The sequence below is a fragment of the Gopherus evgoodei genome, unplaced genomic scaffold (genome assembly GCF_007399415.2).
Source record: "Gopherus evgoodei ecotype Sinaloan lineage unplaced genomic scaffold, rGopEvg1_v1.p scaffold_49_arrow_ctg1, whole genome shotgun sequence".
Taxonomy (NCBI): Eukaryota; Metazoa; Chordata; order Testudines; family Testudinidae; genus Gopherus; species Gopherus evgoodei.
The window spans coordinates 987,341-1,010,394 of NW_022060070.1; the positions used below are offsets into that span (position 1 = coordinate 987,341).

Here is a 23,054-nt window from a genome sequence, read left to right on the forward strand (position 1 = left end):
AAGGTGAGAGGAGAGGGAGTTTGTTGGGACACAGGACCGGAGCGGGAACTCGGGACCCCGGCTGATGGCCTGGAGGATGGAGACCCCAGCGCCTGGTGACCTGGGGACCCGGAGACCCAGCTCAGGAGACCCAGCCGGTTCTGGCCTGTAGAAGGACAATGGGCTGCGGGGAGAGGACCCCGGTGACCTGACCAGCCGGTTCCAGCCAGAGGGGCCAGAGGACAGAAGAGGGGAGAGGGGGCCCAGGCGCCCTGGAGAGAAGCCAATGGACAGAGGGGGCTTGGGGCCGGGGGTATCAGATGCCCAGCTGGGAAGCAGGGGGGCTCGGGGCTGGAGATGGGGAGCAGGCAGAGCCCCCCTGGCTGCAGGGGGACTGGGATGTGCTGGGCTGAGGGAGGCCAGACCCGAGGCCCTGAGAGTTTCCAGTGCTGGGTTCAATGCTCAATAAACCTCCTGTTTTACGCTGGCTGAGAGTCGCTCTGGGCTAGAGAACAGGGTGGGGGGGGGGCATCAACCCCTTTGGGGGTGGAGGCCCCGGGGGCCCAGTGCGAGGGGACTCCCTGAGGGGGCCTACGGCAGAGACAGACGTGCTAAGGCTCAGAGAGGTGCGGCTCTGGGAGGTGGAGGGGCTGGACCCCCGAGACGGGCTGTCGCAGTGAAGGGGGCTCCCCCCACAGACCACACGGGGCCCAGAGCGGGCAGAACCTGAGCGTCCGTGACACCAGGCTCCCCCACCTCAGCAGCCCGGCCCTGCTCTGCACTTGGACCCGCCGGCCTCTCTGGGGTCCGCTGGGACAGGGCACTGGGGGCCGGGGGCTGGCAGGGGCTGCAAGTCATCCCTCGTCCCTCACTGCCCCGGCGCAGCGCCCTGGCCCTCCCCGCCGGCGCCAGCCCAGCCCTGCGTCTGCCACTCGAGGTGCTCGATGCGCAGGGCCAGCTTGAAGGCGCTGGACTCCAGCTCGGCTAGCAGGCGGGCGAACTTGGTCTGCAGGGCATCCAGCGCGTCCTCCAGGGCCCCTGTGCGCCGCTCGGCCTCCTGCTGGCGCGCCGTCTCCTCCGCCTCGGCGTTCACGTCCAGCTTGTCCATCCCCAGCAGGATCTCCCGGCCCTTGGCCTCCAGCGCGGCCTTGGCACTGGGGAACTCCCCCAGCACCTCCTGCAGGTCCTCCTTGGAGAGGCAGAACAGGTCCGAGTAGCCGATGCTCCGGATGTTGGCTGTGCGCCGGTTCCCCGACTTGTTCCCTGGGGAGACAGGACCTGCTGGGCCAAGACCCCCACTCCCCCCAGGGATGCAGCCAGGCAAGCCCCCAACATCCTGGCTAGGCCTGGCCCTGGAGCCCCCAACATCCTGAGTGGCCCAGCATGGTCAGGAGTGAGGGGCACTGGCAGAGCTGGTCGGGCTGGAGGCAGGGCTGGGATAATGGGGGGCTGTGGGTCAGGGCAGTGGCAGAGCAGGGTGGAAGCCCACCCCACACTCCAGGAAGGGAGAATGGGTGGGAGCAAGGGGCCAGAGGCAGAGCTGTGGGGAGCAGGGGGCTGCAGTCGGCGCAGAAGCAGGGGGCAGGAGCCGTGGGCAGGAGTGGGGCCTGCAGGGCAGGCAGGGATGGAGAGCTGCGGGGCGGGAGCAGGGCCTGCACGGGCAGGGAGCAGGGCATGGAGCTGCAGGGCAGGCCGGAGCAGGGGGCTGCAGGGTGGGGGCTGGGAGCAGGGCCTGCAGGGCGGGAGCTGTGGGGTGGGAGCAGGGGGCTGCGGGGCGGGCGAGGGGAGGGAGCTGTGGGGTGGGAGCAGGGCCAGCGGAGCGGGCGATGGCAGGGAGAAGGGCAGGCCGGAGCAGGGAGCTTCAGGGTGGTTGGCTGGAAGCAGGGCCTGTGGGGTGGCTGGAAACAGCAGGTGGGGGCAGGGAGCTGTGGGGTGGGAGCAGGGCCAGCGGGGCGGGCGGGAGCAGCGGGCGGGGGCAGAGGGCTGTGGGGTGGCTGGAAACAGCAGGTGGGGGCAGGGAACTGCGGGGCGGGAGCAGGGCCTGCGGGGCGGGCGGGAGCAGCGGGCGGGGGCAGAGAGCTGTGGGGTGGGAGGGAGCAGTGGGCGGGGTCAGGGAGCTGCGGGGTGGGCGGGAGCAGTGGGCGAGGGCAGGGAGCTGTGGGGTGGGACCAGGGCCTGCAGGGCGGGTGGGAGCAGCGGGCAGGAGATGGGCCTGTGGGGTGGGAGCAGGGCCTGCGGGGCTGGTGGGAGCAGCGGGCAGGGGCTGGGCCTGCGGGGTGGGAGCAGGGCCTGCGGGGCGGGTGGGAGCAGCGGGCGAGGGCAGGGAGCTGCGGGCTGGGAGCAGGGCCTGCGGGGCGGGTGGGAGCAGCGGGCGGGGGCAGAGGGCTGTGGGGTGGCTGGAAACAGCAGGTGGGGGCAGGGAACTGCGGGGCGGGAGCAGGGCCTGCGGGGCGGGCGGGAGCAGCGGGCGGGGGCAGAGAGCTGTGGGGTGGGAGGGAGCAGTGGGCGGGGTCAGGGAGCTGCGGGGTGGGCGGGAGCAGTGGGCGAGGGCAGGGAGCTGTGGGGTGGGACCAGGGCCTGCAGGGCGGGTGGGAGCAGCGGGCAGGGGCTGGGCCTGTGGGGTGGGAGCAGGGCCTGCGGGGCTGGTGGGAGCAGCGGGCAGGGGCTGGGCCTGCGGGGTGGGAGCAGGGCCTGCGGGGCGGGTGGGAGCAGCGGGCGAGGGCAGGGAGCTGCGGGGTGGGAGCAGGGCCTGCGGGGCGGGTGGGAGCAGCGGGCGAGGGCAGGGAGCTGCGGGGCGGGAGCAGGGCCTGCGGGGTGGGTGGAAGCAGCGGGCAGGGGCTGGGCCTGTGGGGTGGGAGCAGGGTCTGCGGGGTGGGTGGGAGCAGCGGGCAGGGGCTGGGCCTGTGGGGCGGGAGCAGTGGGCGGGGGCAGGGAGCTGCGGGGCGGGAGCAGGGCCTGCGGGGCGGGTGGGAGCAGCGGGCGAGGGCAGGAGGCTGCGGGGTGGGAGCAGGGCCTGCGGGGCGGGTGGGAGCAGCGGGCAGGGGCTGGGCCTGTGGGGCGGGAGTAGGGGGCTGCGGGGCAGGAGCAGGGCCTGCGGGGCAGGTGGGAGCAGTGGGCGAGGGCAGGGAGCTGCGGGGCAGGAGCAGGGCCTGCAGGGTGGGTGGGAGCAGCAGGCAGGGGCTGGGCCTGTGGGGTGGGAGCAGGGTCTGTGGGGCGGGTGGGAGCAGCGGGCAGGGGCTTGGCCTGTGGGGCGGGAGCAGTGAGCTGCGGGGCAGGAGCAGGGCCTGCGGGGCGGGTGGGAGCAGCGGGCAGGGGCTGGGCCTGCGGGGCGGGAGCAGCGGGCGAGGGCAGGGAGCTGCGGGGCGGGAGCAGGGCCTGTGGGGCGGGAGCAGGGGGATGCGGGGCGGGCGGGAGCAGCGGGCGAGGGCAGGGAACTGCAGGGCGGGAGCAGGGCCTGTGGGGTGATAGCAGGGGGTTGCGGGGTGGGCGGGAGCAGCGGGCGAGGGCAGGGAACTGTGGGGCGGGAGCAGGGCCTGTGGGGCAGGAGCAGGGCCTGTGGGGCAGGAGCAGGGGGCTGCGGGGCGGGCGGGAGCAGCGGGTGGGATCAGGGAGCTGTGGGGTGGGAGCAGGGCCTGCGGGGCGGGTGGGAGCAGCGGGCAGGGGCTGGGCCTGCGGGGTGGGAGCAGGGCCTGCGGGGCGGGCGGGAGCAGCGGGCGGGGGCAGAGGGCTGTGGGGTGGCTGCAAACAGCAGGTGGGGGCAGGGAGCTGCGGGGCGGGAGCAGGGCCTGCGGGGCGGGCGGGAGCAGCGGGCGGGGGCAGAGAGCTGTGGGGTGGGAGGGAGCAGTGGGCGGGGTCAGGGAGCTGCGGGGTGGGCGGGAGCAGTGGGCGAGGGCAGGGAGCTGTGGGGTGGGACCAGGGCCTGCAGGGCGGGTGGGAGCAGCAGGCAGGGGCTGGGCCTGTGGGGTGGGAGCAGGGCCTGCGGGGCGGGTGGGAGCAGCGGGCAGGAGATGGGCCTGTGGGGTGGGAACAGGGCCTGCGGGGCGGGTGGGAGCAGCGGGCAGGAGATGGGCCTGTGGGGTGGGAGCAGGGCCTGCGGGGCTGGTGGGAGCAGCGGGCAGGAGATGGGCCTGCGGGGTGGGAGCAGGGCCTGCGGGGCGGGTGGGAGCAGCGGGCGAGGGCAGGGAGCTGCGGGCTGGGAGCAGGGCCTGCGGGGCGGGTGGGAGCAGCGGGCGAGGGCAGGGGGCTGCGGGGCGGGAGCAGGGCCTGGGGGGTGGGTGGAAGCAGCGGGCAGGGGCTGGGCCTGTGGGGTGGGAGCAGGGTCTGCGGGGTGGGTGGGAGCAGCGGGCAGGGGCTGGGCCTGTGGGGCGGGAGCAGTGGGCGGGGGCAGGGAGCTGCGGGGCGGGAGCAGGGCCTGCGGGGCGGGTGGGAGCAGCGGGCGAGGGCAGGAGGCTGCGGGGTGGGAGCAGGGCCTGCGGGGCGGGTGGGAGCAGCGGGCAGGGGCTGGGCCTGTGGGGCAGGAGTAGGGGGCTGCGGGGCAGGAGCAGGGCCTGCGGGGCAGGTGGGAGCAGTGGGCGAGGGCAGGGAGCTGCGGGGCAGGAGCAGGGCCTGCAGGGTGGGTGGGAGCAGCGGGCAGGGGCTGGGCCTGTGGGGTGGGAGCAGGGTCTGTGGGGCGGGTGGGAGCAGCGGGCAGGGGCTTGGCCTGTGGGGCGGGAGCAGTGAGCTGCGGGGCAGGAGCAGGGCCTGCGGGGCGGGTGGGAGCAGCGGGCAGGGGCTGGGCCTGCGGGGCGGGAGCAGCGGGCGAGGGCAGGGAGCTGCGGGGCGGGAGCAGGGCCTGTGGGGCGGGAGCAGGGGGATGCGGGGCGGGCGGGAGCAGCGGGCGAGGGCAGGGAACTGCAGGGCGGGAGCAGGGCCTGTGGGGTGATAGCAGGGGGTTGCGGGGTGGGCGGGAGCAGCGGGCGAGGGCAGGGAACTGTGGGGCGGGAGCAGGGCCTGTGGGGCAGGAGCAGGGCCTGTGGGGCAGGAGCAGGGGGCTGCGGGGCGGGCGGGAACAGCGGGTGGGATCAGGGAGCTGTGGGGCGGGAGCAGGGCCTGCGGGGCGGGTGGGAGCAGCGGGCAGGGGCTGGGCCTGCGGGGTGGGAGCAGGGCCTGCGGGGCGGGTGGGAGCAGCGGGCGAGGGCAGGGAGCTGCGGGCTGGGAGCAGGGCCTGCGGGGCGGGCGGGAGCAGCGGGCGAGGGCAGGGAGCTGCGGGGCGGGAGCAGGGCCAGCGGGGCGGGTGGGAACAGCGGGCGAGGGCAGGGAGCTGCGGGGCGGGAGCAGGGCCAGCGGGGCGGGTGGGAGCAGCGGGCAGGGGCTGGGCCTGCGGGGCGGGAGCAGGGCCTGCGGGGCGGGTGGGAGCAGCGGGCGAGGGCAGGAAGCTGTGGGCTGGGAGCAGGGCCTGCGGGGCGGGCGGGAGCCGGCAGCCGGGCGTTACCCTTGATGTTGATGATGCTGATTTCGCCGAAGTAGAGCCCCTCGCCCAGCACGGCGAAGCGCGTGACCCCGTCGTCGCCCACCACGGCCAGCTGCCCCTCGCGGATGAAGTACATCTCCCGCCCGATGTCGCCCTTCCGGCACACGTACTCGCCCGGGCTGTAGACCTGGGGCCGCAGCCTGAGCACCAGCTCCTCCAGCAGGCCCCGCTCGCAGGTCTGGAAGAGCTGCACCTTGCGCAGCGTGGCCAGGTGCACGCTCACCGCCACCTCGGCCCGCAGCCGCTCGGGCAGGTGCTGCAGGACCTGCTGCTCGTTGGTTACCTTCTTGTTGAGCTGCAGGTGCTGGTGCCAGCGGGCCACGCGGGTCTCCAGGCGCCGGCCCACGCGCTGCAGCCGCAGGTAGCCCTTCAGCCGCTCGGCGTCAGGGTAGAAGGCGGCCTCGGCCGTGCTCATGCTGGAGATGACGGAGCTCATGCTGCCCATGATGGTGGCGAAGCCCATGACGGCCAGCAGGAAGCCGGCCACCATGAAGAGGAACTCCTCCTGGCGCTGGGGCGGGGGCGTGTCGCCCACAGTGGTGAGCACCAGCGTGGAGAAGTAGAAGCTGTACAGATACTGGCGCAGCGGGCGGGCGAAGCCGGGCCGGCTGTGGTTGGGGTACACCCAGGCGTCCGCCCCGTAGCCGATGGCTCCCGAGAGCGCGTAGTAGATGCAGGCATTCCAGTGGATGGTGACGAAGACGTAGAGCATGAGCTTGGCAATGCGGAAGGCATGGGGGTAGGCCGTGCGCGTCTCCCGCCGGTCGAAGGCCTCGAAGAGGCGCGGCGTGCGCAGGAACCGGTTGGCCCGCACGGCCGGCACGTGCAGCCCCAGCCACAGGTACAGCAGGTCAGTGGGCAGCACCGAGGCCACGTCCCACGGCACGCGTGCGGAGCGCAGATAGCGCTGGGAGATCTGGGCCCGGTCCCGTACCAGGATCCCCTGCTCCAGGAACCCTGCGGAGGGAGGGCAGACGGGGCGGGGGGCTGAGCACAGGGCCCCACACCTCTGTGCACGCACCCCAGGGCCAGGACCCCGGGGGAGGGCTCCCAAGGCTGGGATTCCTGGGGTTCCTGGGGGTCAGTGTTTGCATCCCAGGCCCCCAGCACTAGCTCGGGCCTTAGCACTGGTTCCTCCCGGGCACGGTGCAGCCCAGGGTGCCAGGCCTGCACATCCTGCATGCCGAGACTGAAAGTGTGGCCTGTGCAGACTACAAGTCCCAGCATGCACCACTCTGTGCTCAGCCAGAGCTTTGGGGTCTGGGTGTAGCGGTGCCTGCTGGGAACTGAAGTCCCCATGGGAAAGGGAGTAAGGTGATCGGCCAAGGGTGCTGATTCCTGGAGGCCTGGGAAAAGCTGCCAGCACTTCCCCCTGCCCAACCAGGCCGAGTCTCCAGGATCCCCCTCGGAGTCACTGCCCAGCCAGAGCCCCCCAGCTCCCATGTGTGACGAAGTGGGATTGTTCTTGATGTTTTCTCTGAGTGCTGTGTGGGTGCCTTAGTTTCCCCTATGTATTTCTGAGGTATCTAGGTGGTGGGATAAGGGGGTGTGATTGTTGCAAAGCCCTAGGGGACCAGTGTGATGGTGTTTGCACAGAGAATGGCTGACACCCTGTTTGCTGGCAACTGCTGGCCTGGGCCACTCTCCTGCAAGGTGCCAGCTGAAGGTGTTGGAGAACAAAGAGATCTGGTGACAAAGCCCAGAGGTGGGGCTGGAGAGTGTCAGCTGGAGCTGACTGGAGAGACGGGGGAAGGCCCAGAACCTGGATCTGGCCTCCCTGCTCCCCAAAAGGGACCTGACTAAGGGGTCCTGGTTTCTGTACCTACAAGCTCTGGTTTGGACTGTGTTCCTATCGTCTAACTGCTGGAAGTTAGCTAATGTAACGCCAATATTTAAAAAGGGCTCTAGAGGTGATCCTGGCAATTACAGACCGGTAAGTCTAACGTCGGTACTGAGCAAATTAGTTGAAACAATAGTTAAGAATAAAATTGTCAGACACATAGAAGAACATAAACTGTTGAGCAATAGTCAACATGGTTTCTGTAAAGGGAAATCATGTCTTACTAATTTATTAGAGTTCTTTGAAGGGGTCAATAAACATATGGACAAGGGGGATCCAGTGGACATAGTGTACTTAGATTTCCTGAAAGCCTTTGACAAGGTCCCTCACCAAAGGCTCTTACGTAAATTAAGCTGTCATGGGATAAAAGGGAAGGTCCTTTCATGGACTGAGAATTGGTTAAAAGACAGGGAACAAAGGTTAGGAATTAATGGTAAATTCTCAGAATGGAGAGGGGTAACTAGTGGTGTTCCCCAAGGGTCAGTCCTGGGACCAATCCTATTCAACTTATTCATAAATGATCTGGAGAAAGGGGTAAACAGTGAGGTGGCAAAGTTTGCAGATGATACTAAATTGCTCAAGATAGTTAAGACCAAATCAGACTGTGAAAGTAATGCACATTGGAAAAAATAACCCCAAATATACATACAATATGATGGGGGCTAATTTAGCTACATCGAGTCAGGAAAAAGATCTTGGCATCATCGTGGATAGTTCTCTGAAGATGTCCACGCAGTGCGCAGAGGTAGTCAAAAAAGCAAACAGGATGTTAGGAATCCTTAAAAAGGGGATAGAGAATCAGACTGAGAATATATTATTGCCCTTATATAAATCCATGGTACGTCCACATCTCAAATACTGTGTACAGATGTGGTCTCCTCACCTCAAAAAAGATATTCTAGCACTAGAAAAGGTTCAGAAAAGGGCAACTAAAATGATTAGTGGTTTGGAGAGGGTCCCATATGAGGAGAGATTAAAGAGGCTAGGCCTCTTCAGCTTGGAAAAGAGGAGACTAAGGGGGGATATGATAGAGGTCTATAAAATCATGAGTGATGTAGAGAAAGTGGATAAGGACAAGTTATTTACTTATTCCCATAATACAAGAACTAGGGGTCACCAAATGAAATTAATAGGTAGCAGGTTTAAAACAAATAAAAGGAAGTTCTTCTTCACACAGCACACAGTCAACTTGTGGAACTCCTTACCTGAGGAGGTTGTGAAGGCTGGGACTATAACAATGTTTAAAAGGGAACTGGATAAATTCATGGTGGCTAAGTCCATAAATGTCTATTAGCCAGGATGGGTAAGGAATGGTGTCTCTAGCCTCTGTTTGTCAGAGGGTGGAGAGGGACGGTAGGAGAGAGATCACTTGATCATTGCCTGTTAGCTTCAATCCCTCTGGGGCACCTGGGATCGTCCACTGTCGGTAGACAGGATACTGGACTGGAGGGACCTTTGGTCTGACCTGGTATGGCTGTTCTTATGTTCTTATGTTAATAAACCTTCTGCTTTCTCAGCTGGCTGAGAGTCCTGGTGAATCGCAGGAAGTTCGGGGTGTGACTCCCTCACACTGCGTGACACCATGGATTCAGTTCTGTGCAGGCAGGGAGAGCTGGGGGGCCGGGCGCAGCGGGCAGGGGGCTGGGCATGGCAGGCGGAGGCTGGGAGGGCTGGGGGCTGGGAGGCTGGGCATGGCAGGCAGGGGGTTGTGCGGCTGGGGGGCCAGGGGCTGGGTGTGGTGGGCAGGGGCCTGGGGGGCCAGGGGCTGGGCTTGGCTTGCAGGGGGCTGGAGGGCCAGGTGCAATGGGTGGTGGGCTGGGGGGCCAGGGGCTGGGCGCAGCTGGCAGGGGGCTGGGAGTGTCGGGCGGGGGGCTGGGCACGGTAGGCGGGGGCTGGTGGGTGGGGGCTGGGCATGGCAGGCGGGGGCTGGCCGTGGTGGGGCCACAGCACTCACCGGTGTGGAAATGCACTGCGATGTCCAGCAGGTAGAGCAGGTCGCTCAGGTAATCCAGGCTCAGCCACAGGGCCAGGTGCTGCTGCTGCACCGCGGGGAAGCAGGACCTGCGGGGGAACGAGCCAACGCGTCACCCCGGTGTGACGGTGCCTCCCAGAAGGCTCTATGGTAATATGCTTAGAATGTGTTTTATGCTTCGTATGCCACGTAACAGATCTCTGTAAGGGTCATGATCTGCTGAATGGATTAATCCTATTTACATGCATGTGTTGTTTTTGTATTTGATGTTATGAAGGTTGTCTGTGTCTTGGCTTGGTTTCTAAATAATCTTAGTAGAGCATCTGGTCAGGTCCTGGAGAAAGAGATGTTGAAGTTAAGTATCTAATCAAGAGACACTTAAAGGACAATGGATCTTGGGAGGTTCCAATCCACATAAGAAGTCTACCTGAGGATGTTCAAGGCAGCATGTGACCCATGGCTGCTACCTGGTAAGAAACTGTGAGTCCTGCATGGACATGTGACTGGCCCAAGTGACTCCAAAACTCCGTCTTGGAGCTGGACTTTGCATGGGAGGGGGTCTCCACCCACAAGAGAAAGTCTATTTAAGCCCAGGGGAGACCCCTCCATGATGGTCTTCAGCTGGCTAAAGAGAGAGCCTCTCCACCCCCAAAGATACCTGAAAGAACCTGGAACAAAGGGGTGTGAGTGATTGCTGGACCCAGGCTAAAAGGAGAGTAGCTTGTGAAAGGGAGCATTCTGGAACTGGTGAGGATCTTATCTGGATTCAGTTGGATTAGACATAGATTTGCACATTTTATTTTATTTTGCTTGGTGACTTACTTTGTTCTGTCTATTACTACTTGGAAGCACTTAAATCCTACTTTCTGTATTGAACAAAATCACTTTTTACTTATTAATTAACCCAGAGTCTGTATTAATACCTGGGGGGAGGGGAAAACAGCTGTGCATCTCCCTCTATCGGTGTTATAGAGGACGAACAATTTATGAGTTTACCCTGCATAAGCTTTATACAGGGTAAAACGGATTTATTTGGGTTTAGACCCCATTGGGAGTTGGGCATCTGGGTGCTAAAGACAAGCACACTTCTGTGAGCTGCTGTCAGGTAAACCTGCAGCTTTGGGGCACGTGGTTCAGACCCTGGGTCTGTGTTGGAGCAGACAGACGGACGTGTCTGGCGCAGCAAGACAGGGTGCTGGAGTCCTGAGTTGGCACAGGCACCTCCTTTCCCCCCCTGGCATGGACACCCCCCATCCTGCCTGGGGGGCACTTGGCTCGTGGACTCGGCTGCAGCTGGGGCAGGCACCCCAGAGAGGATGGATGCCTGGGCTGGCACTAGGGCTGGGCAGAGCTGGCTTCAGTGCCTGCTGTGCCACCAATGCCCTGTGCTAGGCCCCTGTCCCACCTGCCCTCTGGGGATGGCAGCGCTGTCCTGCTCCTAGGGGCAGGGGGATGCAGGAGGCGCTCGGACCTGTGGTGCCAGCACCAGAGACAGGTAAAGGCCTCCTGACCTGGAGTAGGGGGGAACTGGCACCCCGGGGGGGCCCTAGTGCATCCCCTCAGTCAGCCCGTCCCCCTGAACTCAGCCGGGCCAGTAACACCTCCTCTGCATGTCACTAGCCCCTCTCGGCCCACAGCTGCCCTCCCAGCTCCGGGGTGGAGCTCAGCAGCTGGTAGCCCTGCTCTGGAAGAGGACAGGAAGGAGGACGCTGGGGTGAGGGAGCAGCAGCAGCCAGGACTCCTGGGTACTTGGCAGCCTCAGCACCAGGGGATGGCGCTGAGCTGCCTTCCGGAGCACTTGGGGCTGGAGAGGGATAGCGGATCTGGGGTGCCCCCATTAGTGCCTGATCCCCTGGGCTGAACCCCCAGCCCTGCCCCCACTTCCCCCCTAGCATGTGCCCCAGTCGCCCCCCCAACCCTGCCCACACCACCTCCAGCCCTGCCCCCTCCTCTCCCACCCCATTCCCCCGCCGTTCTAACCCTGCCCATGCCCCCGCCTCCCCCAACCCATGCCCCCTCCGTTCCCAACCCTGCCCCCACCGCAGGGCCGCCCAGAAGATTCAGGGGGCCTGAGGCAAAGCAATTTTAGGGGTCCCTGTAATGTTATGAGTGTAATATCTCATTGAAAGATGACAGGGCCAGAAGGAGTTAATTAACTGACCTGATCCATGGGTGAACCTTAAGGACTGGTTAGGAAGATCTGTAAATGAACAGAGCTTTGAAATGCAGCCGCATTGTTAGAGGTAGAAGGGCAGATGTTTGCTCAGGTCTTGGGATGCCAGCAAACAAGTCTTGTCTATTGCTATAGTTTTAATTCAAAGATCAAAAAAGGAATATTAACATTTATGATGATACTTGAGTGAAATAGTATTATTGTCTATGTGTCTCTTTGAAGGTTGTGGTAACCTGTATCTGAACTGTTTAATGGATAAATTACTCTGTGCTAATTGGCAGGATGTTCAGGAGAAGGAGTTAAGCCTATTGTTTTCTCAGGGCAAAAGGCTGCTGGAAATGTATAAGAACCCTGGAACATGATCCTTCTTCATCTCGGATCTGCTTTGGGTTTCAAGAAGGGAAAACCTTAAGCCACAAGGATTGAGATCCCCAGTCCCTGACTGGAGCCACCGTGAATATGGACATTGGACTGTAACCTCTGGACTGTTTCTAAAAGGACTTTTGGCAACTACAGGCTCATCTCTGCATGTATACCTGAACCTCAAGAATTGAATTCAAGTCTGTATGTGTATTGATCTTTTAACCAACTCTCTCTCTTTTCTTTTATAATAATTTTAGCTTAGTTAATAAGAATTGGCTATAGCGTGTATTTTGGGTAAGATCGAGGTTATAATTGGACCTGGGTATGTGGCTGATCCTTTGGGATTGGAAGAACCTTTTCTTTTATACGATGAAGTAAGATTTTTAGGATTCATTATCATATCTGACAGGTGAGTCTGGACGGAGGCCTGAGGCTGGGCACTTTAAGGGAACTGCGTTGTTTAAACTTCTGAGTAACCAGAGAGGTGCTATAGAAGCTGTTCTATGCTGGTTGGTAAATCTAAGTATTGGAATAACCACCAGCGTTTGGGGTCTATCTGCCCCGTTTTGTTTGCAGTTCACCCTAATTGAGTGACCTCAGCTGGCTCCCATGGGCAGCACCGTCACTGCCCCTTCCATAAAAAAAGTTGCAATACTATAGAATACTATATTCTCATGGGAGCCCCTGCGGTGCCTGAGGCAAATTGCCCCACTTGCCCCCTCCCCCCCCCGGGGAAGCCCTAGGAAAAATAAACATTTAAAAACCTTCCACATCTCGGCACAAACTCAGTTTTGAGAAAATTTCTTTACAAGGTGTCACTGGTTCTCAGCATCAGCTAGTGCTAAAAGGCACTAAAGCTCATTAAAAGGGTTGGACAAATATTTTCCATCAACACTTTTTCTGGATCGAAAACTAGGGGTTTTTAAAAAGCAGACAAAAATCACAGACAATGTCTGCTTTCCTTCCAAATTTGTTGTGGTTTTTTTTTAATTGAAAAGCTAAAATTAGTCTGCCAAAACCTGAACATAGTTTGGGGTTTCAGAAGTGTGTGGCCAAATATTTGCTGCTTGCTGTGTTTGTTTAAAGAAACAATAAAAAAATCTGCTTAAAAAAAATCCAAAACTTTTGGACCACTTCAGCTTGTGACCAAACGCCTGAGCCCATCCAGTCAGAGATTTTTCCAGGTTTTTGATACTCTGCTGGCTTCCTTGACTCATATCTGTCTCCATAACTTTGGGTTCATTTAGGTTAGAACGTAAGAACAGCCATATTGGGTCAAACCAAAGGTCCATCCAGCCCAGTGTCCTGTCTGCCAACAGTGGCCAATGCCAGGTGCCCCAGAGGGAGTAAACCTAACAGGCAATGATCAAGTGTGATGAACTAGGAATGTACTTAATGTTTTCTCTGAATACTGTGTTGGTGCCTCAGTGTCCCCTAGACAGCTCTTAAGTATCTGGCAGAGCAAAGGGCCAGTGCACCTAAATGCCTGACCCGCTGTCTCCTAGCAACTGATGGCCTGGGCCCCTTCTCTGCAAAGGTGCCAACTGAAGGTGTTGGACACAAAGAGATCAGGTGACCTCCTGGCCCGGGAAAGGGGCTGAGCAGAGAAGAGGGGCTGGAGGGGGTTGTGAGTCTGGACCTGCCTGGGGACGAGGAGTGAAGTGCAGACGGGGGAGGGGGGTCTGCCTCACTGACCCCCAGAATGGACCCAGCCAAGGGGTCTGGTTCGCTGTATCTAGACTCATAGACTCTAGGACTGGAAGGGACCTCGAGAGGTCATCGAGTCCAGACCCCTGCCCTCATGGCAGGACTAAATACTGTCTAGACCATCCCTGATAGACATTTATCTAACCTACTCTTAAATATCTCCAGAGATGGAGATTCCACAACTTCCCTAGGCAATCTATTCCAGTGTTTAACCACCCTGACAGTTAGGAACTTTTTCCTAATGTCCAACCTAAATCTCCCTTGCTGCAGTTTAAGCCCATTGCTTCTTGTTCTATCATTGGAGGCTAAGGTGAACAAGTTTTCTCCCTCCTCCTGATGACACCCTTTTAGATACCTGAAAACTGCTATCATGTCCCCTCTCAGTCTTCTCTTCTCCAGACTAAACAAACCCAATTCCTTCAGCCTTCCTTCATAGGTCATGTTCTCAAGACCTTTAATCATTCTTGTTGCTCTTCTCTGGACCCTTTCCAATTTCTCCACATCTTTCTTGAAATGCGGTGCCCAGAACTGGACACAATACTCCAGTTGAGGCCTAACCAGTGCAGAGTAAAGCGGAAGAATGACTTCTCGTGTCTTGTTTATAACACACCTGTTAATGCATCCCAGAATCACGTTTGCTTTTTTTGCAACAGTATCACACTGTTGACTCATATTAAGCTTGTGGTCTACTATGACCCCTAGATCTCTTTCTGCCATACTCCTTCCTAGACAGTCTCTTCCCATTCTGTATGTGTGAAACTGATTGTTCCTTCCTAAGTGGAGCACTTTGCATTTATCTTTATTGAACTTCATCCTGTTTACCTCAGACCATTTCTCCAATTTGTTCAGATCATTTTGAATTTTGACCCTGTCCTCCAAAGCAGTTGCAATCCCTCCCAGTTTGGTATCGTCCGCAAACTTAATAAGCATACTTTCTATGCCAACATCTAAATCGTTGATGAAGATATTGAACAGAGCCGGTCCCAAAACAGACCCCTGTGGAACCCCACTTGTTATACCTTTCCAGCAGGATTGGGAGCCATTAATAACTACTCTCTGAGTACGGTTATCCAGCCAGTTATGCACCCACCTTATAGTAGCCCCATCTAAATTGTACTTTCCTAGTTTATCTATAAGAATATCACACGAGACCGTATCAAATACGATTTGTTCTTTACAATTCCATGCTAGCTATTCCCTATCACCTTACCACCTTCCAAGTGTTTGCAGATGATTTCTTTAATTACCTGCTCCATTATCTTCCCTGGCACAGAAGTTAAACTAACTGGTCTGTAGTTTCCTGGGTTGTTTTTATTTCCCTTTTTATAGATGGGCACTATATTTGCCCCCTTCCAGTCTTCTGGAATCTCCCCCGTCTCCCATGATTTCCCAAAGATAATAGCTAGAGGCTCAGATACCTCCTCTATTAGCTCCTTGAGTATTCTAGGATGCATTTCATCAGGCCCTGGTGACTTGCAGGCATCTAACTTTTCTAAGTGATTTTTTACTTGCTCTTTTTTTATTTTATCTTCTAAACCTATCCTCTTCCCGTAAGCATTCACTATACTAGACATTCCTTCAGACTTCTCAGTGAAGACCGAAACAAAGAAGTCATTAAGCATCTCTGCCATTTCCAAGTCTCCGGTTACTGTTTCCCCCTCCTCACTGAGCAGTGGGCCTACCCTGTCCTTGGTCTTCCTCTTGCTTCTAATGTATTGATAAAAAGTCTTCTTGTTTCCCTTTATTCCCATAGCTAGTTTGAGCTCATTTTGTGCCTTTGCCTTTCTAATCTTGCCTCTACATTCCTGTGTTATTTGCCTATATTCGTCCTTTGTGATCTGACCTACTTTCCATTTTTTATATGACACCTTTTTATTTTGTAGGTCACGCGAGATCTCGTGGTTAAGCCAAGGTGGTCTTTTGCCACACTTTCTATCTTTCCTAACCATCGGAATAACTTGCTTTTGGGCCCTTAAAAGCGTCCCTTTGAAAAACTGCCAACTCTCCTCAGTTGTTTTACCCCCCAGTCTTGATTCCCATGGGATGTTACCTATCAGCTCTCTGAGCTTACCAAAATCCGCCTTCCTGAAATCCATTGTCTCTATTCTGCTGTACTCCTTTCTACCTTTCCTTAGAATTGCAAATTCTATGATTTCATGATCACTTTCACCCAAGCTTCCTTCTGGTTGTTTTCTTTATTTGCAAATGTGTATTTGGCTGGGAGGAGTTCAAATTGGTATTTTGCTGAAAGGATTTTAATCTGTACTTGTATACTTGGGCTGGGAGGGTTTTCCCAGTGTCTGTAGCTGAAAGACCCTGTACCTATTCCATTTTAAATTTACAAAGATAATTTTTACTGTTTTCTCTCTTTAATTAAAAGCTTTTTTTGTTTAAGAACCTGATTGGTTTTTTATTCTGGTGTGAGACCCCAGGGGACGGGGTCTGGATTCACCAGGGAATTGGTGGGGAGAAAGGAGGGAAGAGGGGACAGACGCTAATTTGTCTCTGTGTTAGGATTACTTTCTCTCTCAGGGAGAGTCTGGGAGGGGGAAAGAGAAGGAGGGGGGAAGGTGCATTTTCCTCTCTATTTTGTGATTCAAGGAGTTTGAATCACAGTGATTTTCCAGGGTAACCCAGGGAGGGGAAGCCTGGGAGAGGCAATGGTGAAGGAAAGCATTTACTTTCCTTGTGTTAAGATCCAGAAGGTCTGGGTCTTGGGGGTCCCCGGGCAAGGTTTTGGGGGGAGCAGAGTGTACCAGGCACTGGAATTCCTGGTTGGTGGCAGCGCTACAGGTTCTAAGCTGGTGATTGAGCTTAGAGGAATTCATGCTGGTACCCCATCTTTTGGACGCTAAGGTTCAGAGTGGGGAATTGTACCGTGACATGGTGTGCAGTGGTGGGATAGATAAATAGATAGATAGATAAGATAGAATCCAAAAGCCAGTGAGGTTTTTATTTCTCTCCCTGCTAGCTATCTGCAGGCAGACTGAGAGGTTTGGGTTTAGTAGCAAAAGCCAGTAGGATTTTTTCTCTCTTTTCTCTCTGCTAGCTGTTTGTAAGCAGGGGAGAGGGTTTTTAAAAATAAACAAACAGCCAGAAAATTTTTTCCTTTTCTCCTTTCTGGTTGTGCAGAGAGACTGCCTGAAGGCAGAGGCATTAGAGTTTAACAAGGATCTTTGTTAAACAAAGGGACTCCAGTTGTGAGTCACCATACACCAGCAAAACACGTTTGCAAATGAATGGTTTTTTTTTCTTTCTAACTCTGTCGGGAATAGCTAGGTAGAAGGAGTTAAAAAAAAAAAGACTCTGTTGCTAAGCAACCCGAAGAAGGCAACAGAGAAAGCAGCAGAGGAACAGCAGTTCAGACAATAAACCAGCAGAGGGCACCCCAACACAAGAAAACAGGAACCATGACTTGCAAGGCAAAAATGGAGGCAGAGGAACAAGTCAAAGAAGCAGACCACAGGCGACAAATGGAAAAAAAGAGAAAAAGAGGTGGAGCTGAAAGAAAGAGAAGAAAAAAATCAAACTGGCAGCCCACAAAAGAGAATAAGAAGCAAAAGATGCGGCCCACCAACGAGATATGGAAAAGCAACAAAAACAAAGTGAAGAGAGGGAAAAAGAGAGAGAGCATGAACTGGAATTAGCACAGGCTAGGCAGCGTGCTCCAGCCAATCCTAACAACCCTTCGCCAATTATGGTTCCACATCCCAAGAAATTTCCCACCTATAAGGCAGGTGATGACACTGAGGCCTTCTTAGAAAATTTTGAAAGAGCCTGTCTTGGGTACAGCATCCCTGAAGACCAGTACATGGTAGAGCTGAGGCCACAGCTCAGTGGACCCTTAGCAGAGGTGGCGGCTGAAATGCCTAAGGAGAACATGAACGATTATAAACTTTTTCAAACCAAGGCCAGATACAGAATGGGGCTAACAGCTGATCATGCCCGTCGGCAGTTCAGAGCCCTAAGGTGGAAACCAGATGTGTCATTCACCCGACACGCCTACCACATTGGAAAGAATTGGGATGCCTGGATATCAGTAGCAAATGTTAACTCTCTGGAAGAGCTGTCCCTCCTAATGCAAATGGAGCAGTTCTTAGAGGGTGCTCCTGAGGAAATAGAAAGGTACATCCTAGATGGGAAACCCAAAACGGTAATCGAGGCGGGGGAGATTGGAGCCAAATGGATGGAAGTGATAGAAAAGAAAAAAGCTACTAGCAAGGGGAGCAACTACCCCAGGGGGCACACTGACAATAAACCCTATCACCGAGGGCAACCCAGGATCCCACCTACAACCCAAGAAAAGCTGTCAACTCCCTATTCTCTCACCTCACCAATCTCCAGTAACCCACCTCGGCCCAGTGACCAGTCAGCTGGGCGATGCTTCAGGTGTAATGAACTGGGACATATAAAGGCCAACTGCCCCAAGAACCCCAACCGAGTGCAGTTCATTATATCTCCATCACACCAAAGATCTCCAGGCCAAGATGCCTCTCAAATACCATCGGAGCGAAGGGAAATTTTGAGAGTGGGCAGAAAGAAGGTTATCGCGTGGAGAGACACGGGGTCACCAGTGTCAGCTATACACCAATCCATAGTGGACCCCAAATTCATCAACCCAAAGGCCAAAGTAACAATTTACCCCTTCATGTCACAAGCTGTAGACTTGCCTACCGCTGAACTGCCTGTCCAGTACAAAGGCTGGTCAGGAATGTGGACTTTTGCAGTCTATGACAACTATCCCATCCCCATGCTACTGGGGGAAGACTTGGCCAACCAGGTAAAGTGGGCCAAGAGGGTGGGAATGGTTACACACAGCCAAGCCAGGCAAGCTTCCAGACCCATTCCTGTTCCTGAGCCGTCCACAGAGGCCTCGTCTGTGTTACCAGAGACCCAGACAGAGGTAGTGGACCCGGATCCCCTGCCAACGACTGCAACAGCCACAGTACTTCCAGTCCCAGACCTGGACCTGGAAACACAACCAGCACCAGAACTATTGCCGGCACTGACGCCAGCGCTTGCAAACACATCTTCAACCCCAACGCCAGAGGATGCCAGCGAGCCTGAACTGGCAGAAGCAGCAGACAACCATACCCAAGAGGCTCAGCCAGAGCCTGAAATACCACCTGGTGCACCAGCGGAGAGCAGTTCACCAGCCATGGAAACAACCCCATCACCTACATCGCTTCCCGAAGGACCAAGCTGAAGTCCACAGTCTGAGAAGGAACTGGTGTCTCAAACCTCCAGGAAACAGTTCCAGACTGAGCAGGAAGAAGATGACAGCCTTCAGAAAGATTGGGCGGCGGCACGGAGCACCTCACCGCCTCTCAGTTCTTCTAACAGATCTCGGTTTGTTATAGAACAAGGACTTTTATATAAGGAGACTCTTTCTGGTGGACACCGAAAAGACTCAAAGAATCCTGTGGCACGTTATAGACTAACAGACGTTTTGGAGCATGAGCTTTCGTGGGTGAATACCCACTTCCTCAGATGCATGCTAGAGCACACATATATATACCTGCCCCTGGATATTTCCATTACATGCATCTGAGGAAGTGGGTATTCACCCACGAAAGCTCATGCTCCAAAACGTCTGTTAGTCTATAACGTGCCACAGGATTCTTTGCTGCTTTTACAGATCCAGACTAACATGGCTACCCTCTGATACTTGACACCGAAAAGACTGGCATCCACAAAAACAGTTGGTTGTTCCAACTAGGTATCTGGGGAAGCTCTTAAGCTTAGCTCATGATCATCCCAGTGGCCATGCTGGGGTGAACAAAACCAAAGATAGGTTGGGGAAGTCCTTCCACTGGGAGGGGATGGGCAAGGATGTTGTCAAGTATGTCCGGTCTTGTGAGGTGGGCCAAAAAATGGGAAAGCCCCAAGACCAGGCCAAGGCCCCTCCAGCCACTCTCCATAATAGAGGCCCCATTTCAGCAAGTAGCTGTGGATATTCTGGGTCCTTTCTCAAAAAAGACACCCAGAGGAAAGCAGTACGTACTGACTTTCATAGACTTTGCTACCCGATGGCCAGAAGCAGTAGCTATAGGCAACACTAGGGCTAAAACTGTATGCCAGGCCCTAACAGACATTTTTGCCAGGGTAGGTTGGCCCTCCGATATCCTTACAGATTCAGGAACTAATTTCCTGGCAGGGACCATGAAAGAACTGTGGGAAACTCATGAGGTGAATCACTTAGCTGCCACCCTGTACCACCATCAAACCAACGGCCTGGTGGAAAGGTTTAATGGAACTTTGGGGGCCATGATACGTAAATTCATGAATGAACACTCCAATGACTGGAATCTAGTGTTGCAGCAGTTGCTTTTTGCCTACAGGGCTGTCCCACATCCCAGTTTAGGGTTTTCACCGTTTGAGCTTGTGTATGGCCACGAGGTTAAGGGGCCATTACAGTTGGTGAAGCAGCAATGGGAGGAGTTTACGCCTTCTCCAGGGACTAATATTCTGGACTTTGTAAGCAACCTACAAAGCACCCTCCGACACTCTTTAGCCCTTGCTAAAGAGAACCTAAAGGATGCTCAGGAAGAGCAAAAGGCCTGGTATGATAGACATACCAGAGAGCGATCCTTCAAGGTAGGAGACCAGGTTATGGTCTTAAAGGCGCAACAGGCCCATAAAATGGAAGCATCATGGGAAGGGCCATTCACGGTCCAAGAGCGCCTGGGAGCTGTTAACTACCTCATAGCATTTCCCAATTCCTCCCTAAAGCCCCGAGTGTACCACGTTAATTCTCTCAAGCCCTTTTATTACAGAGACTTACAGGTTTGTCAGTTCACAGCCAGGAAGGAGATGATGCTGAGTGGCCTGACAGTGTCTACGATAAAGGGAAAAGTAACGGTGGCGTGGGAGAGGTGACCCTCTGCACAACCGGGAAAGGTCTGCAGTGGCAACAGATCAAGGAGTTGATGCACTCTCCTGTGAAAGTTCCCTAAAATCAACTGGTTAAAAATTGGCCTTGCAATGTGAAAAAATCTTGTAGTTGTACATAATTAGTAGTATAGGTAAAGATGTATGTGTTTATTAATCTGTTTATTCTAGAGTTCTAGGGAAAAATCACTGCCAGTGTGGTTCCACACTGTCAGCTATTTGGGGGGCGTGTCATACACAGATAAGAAAAGTTAATAGCACAGAAGTACTTTATATCTCTTTGACTATAAAGGGTTAACAAGTTCAGTGAGCCTGGCTGTCACCTGACCAGAGGATGAATCAGAGGATAGGATACTTTCAAATCTTCAGGGAGGGAAGTTTGTGTGTGCTGTTAGTGTTTGGTTCTTGTTCACTCTGGGGGCCCAGAGGGATCAGACGTGCAACCAGGTTTCTCTCCAATACAGGCTCTTATAAGTTCTGACTAGTGAGTACCAGGTAGATAAAGCGAGTTAGGCTTATGCTTGTTTTCTTTATTTGCAAATGTGTATTTGGCTGGAAGGATTTCAAATTGGTATTTTGCTGAAAGGATTTTAATTTGTACTTGTATACTTAGGCTGGGAGGGTGTTCCCAGGGTCTATAGCTGAAAGACCCTGTACCTATTCCATTTTAAATTTACAAAGATAATTTTTACTGTTTTCTCTAATAAAAAGCTTTTCTTGTTTAAGAACCTGATTGTTTTTTATTCTGGTGAGACCCCAGGGGACGGGGTCTGGATCCACCAGGGAATTGGTGGGCAGAAAAGAGGGAGAGAAAGGTTAATTTCTCTCTGTGTCAGGATTACTTTCTCTCAGGAAGAGTCTGGAAGGGGGAGAGAGAAGGAGGGAGGAATGTGAATTGTCCTCTGTGTTTTGTGATTCAAGGAGTTTGAATCACAGTGATCTTCCAGGGTAACCAGGGAGGGGAAGCCTGGGAGAGGCCATGGTGAAGGAAAGGGTTTACTTTCCTTGTGTTAAGATCCAGAGGGTCTGTGTCTTGGGGGTCCCCGGGCTAGGTTTTGGGGGGAGCAGAGTGTACCAGGCACTGGAATTCCTGGTTGGTGGCAGCGCTACAGGTTCTAAGCTGGTGATTGAGCTTAGAGGAATTCATCCTGGTACCCCATCTTTTGGACGCTAAGGTTCAGAGTGGTGAATTGTACCATGACAGATGGGTCATTCAGTCCTTTGTGTAGAGCTTCAGTTTGTAGCAAAGTCCCTCCAGAGGTAGGAAGCAGGATTGAAGACCAGATGGAGATGAGGCATCAGCCTTATATAGGCACTTCCAGGTGTAAGAACCTCTTTGTTCTTACTGTGGAAAGTTACAGCAAAATGGAGTTTGGAGTCACATGGGCAAATCCCTGCACACCCTTCTGAGTCACAAGGCGTATCTGCCTCCTCTCAATGGGTCAGTTGTGTAGCTGATGGTCCTTCATGGGCCATCAAGCAGGCTAAGCAGAGCTAACACCAACTTGTCTGGGGTGTTTCCCAGAATTGCAGCACCAATTTGAAATACAGACAGTATACAGCCAATATTTATAACTTCAACTACAAAATGATACAGACATACAGACAGCATAATCATAAGCAGTAACCCAGAACCTGGTCTTAGACACCTTATATGACCCCCTTTGCATAAAGAATTGGTGCCATTACAGGACCTTGGTTGCCCATGTTCTATATGGTCCCAGTTTATATTAATAACGTCACACTGTCCAGGGCCGCTCCTGGATGCGGTGCACTGGGGGGTGGGGGAAGGTGGAGGCAGAAGTGGAGGTGGAGGCGGGATAATTCTCATGGGGGCCCCTGTGGGGCCCGGGGCCTGGGGCAAATTGCCCCACTTGCCCCCCTCTCTGGGTGGCCCTACCCCGCTGCCCCCCAGCCTGCCCCCGCCGCACCCACCTGCAGATCAGGATGATCCAGTTGTACAGGACGGGAAGCACCATGACACTCAGCCACCAGTAGTGCAGATCCCCGGAGGGGTCCAGGACCCAGGTCCTTGGGGCACCGCTGCTGGGAGACACCTGGGGGTTAGTGCCCGGCTCGGACTCTGGGCTCCCCAGGCTCTGGCCCGTATACCCACTAGCTGCCACCAGCGGCAGGGGTCAGTGTGCAGGGCAGGGCAGCGATGGCTCCGTCGCACAGACCCCCCCCCACTCGCGACGCAGAGCCCAGAGGGAAGTGCCCAGCCCTGGATATCCTGGCCCCCCTGCTGCCTCTCCCCAGCGTCCCGTGGGGCTGAGGCTCCCGGGAGCCGATTCCCCTCCTCTCCCCTGCACCCCCCAGGACCGACACTGTCCGAGGCTTACTCAGCACATGCCCCCCCCACTCACCCCTCCGCAGGCCCCACACCCGCGCTGGACTGTGCCGTGCTGAGCAGCCCCCGCTTGCCCATCTGCGGCTGGTGGCTCATCCTGGTGCTGGGCAGGGTGAGGTGCCCCTGTGAGCCTGGCCCAGATTAGCGGCTCCTCTGGCTTCGGCAGCTCACGCTGGATCTTAGCAACCGAGTTGGGGACCCACGGGGCCCCGCACACCTGAGCCCAGAGCCTGTGACACTAAAGGCTCCAATCAGGCCAGGTGCCAGGCT

At 56.2% G+C, this 23,054-nt stretch overlaps 1 protein-coding gene across 1 annotated transcript; it reads right to left on the reverse strand.

Annotated features, from left to right (window-relative positions):
• Window positions 1-847: 847 nt before the first annotated feature.
• Window positions 848-22,880, reverse strand: CNGA4 (cyclic nucleotide gated channel subunit alpha 4). Its single transcript, XM_030546758.1, has 5 exons — window positions 22,820-22,880; window positions 22,370-22,553; window positions 9,283-9,389; window positions 5,450-6,445; window positions 848-1,242 (listed from the first exon to the last, which is right to left on the reverse strand). Exons 1-5 carry the CDS (start codon window positions 22,878-22,880, stop codon window positions 848-850), a joined length of 1,743 nt encoding a protein of 580 aa, XP_030402618.1.
• Window positions 22,881-23,054: the final 174 nt, after the last annotated feature.

Excerpts from the sequence above, each read along its gene's own strand:
- CNGA4 (XM_030546758.1), bottom strand. The coding sequence starts at position 22,880 with ATGAGCCACCAGCCGCAGATGGGCAAGCGGGGGCTGCTCAGCACGGCA. Across the intron at positions 9,390-22,369 it reads TGGATCATCCTGATCTGCAG|GTCCTGCTTCCCCGCGGTGC; the intron begins GTGGGTGCGGCG and ends GTTCCCCCGCAG. Across the intron at positions 1,243-5,449 it reads CAGCATCATCAACATCAAGG|GGAACAAGTCGGGGAACCGG; the intron begins GTAACGCCCGGC and ends CTGTCTCCCCAG.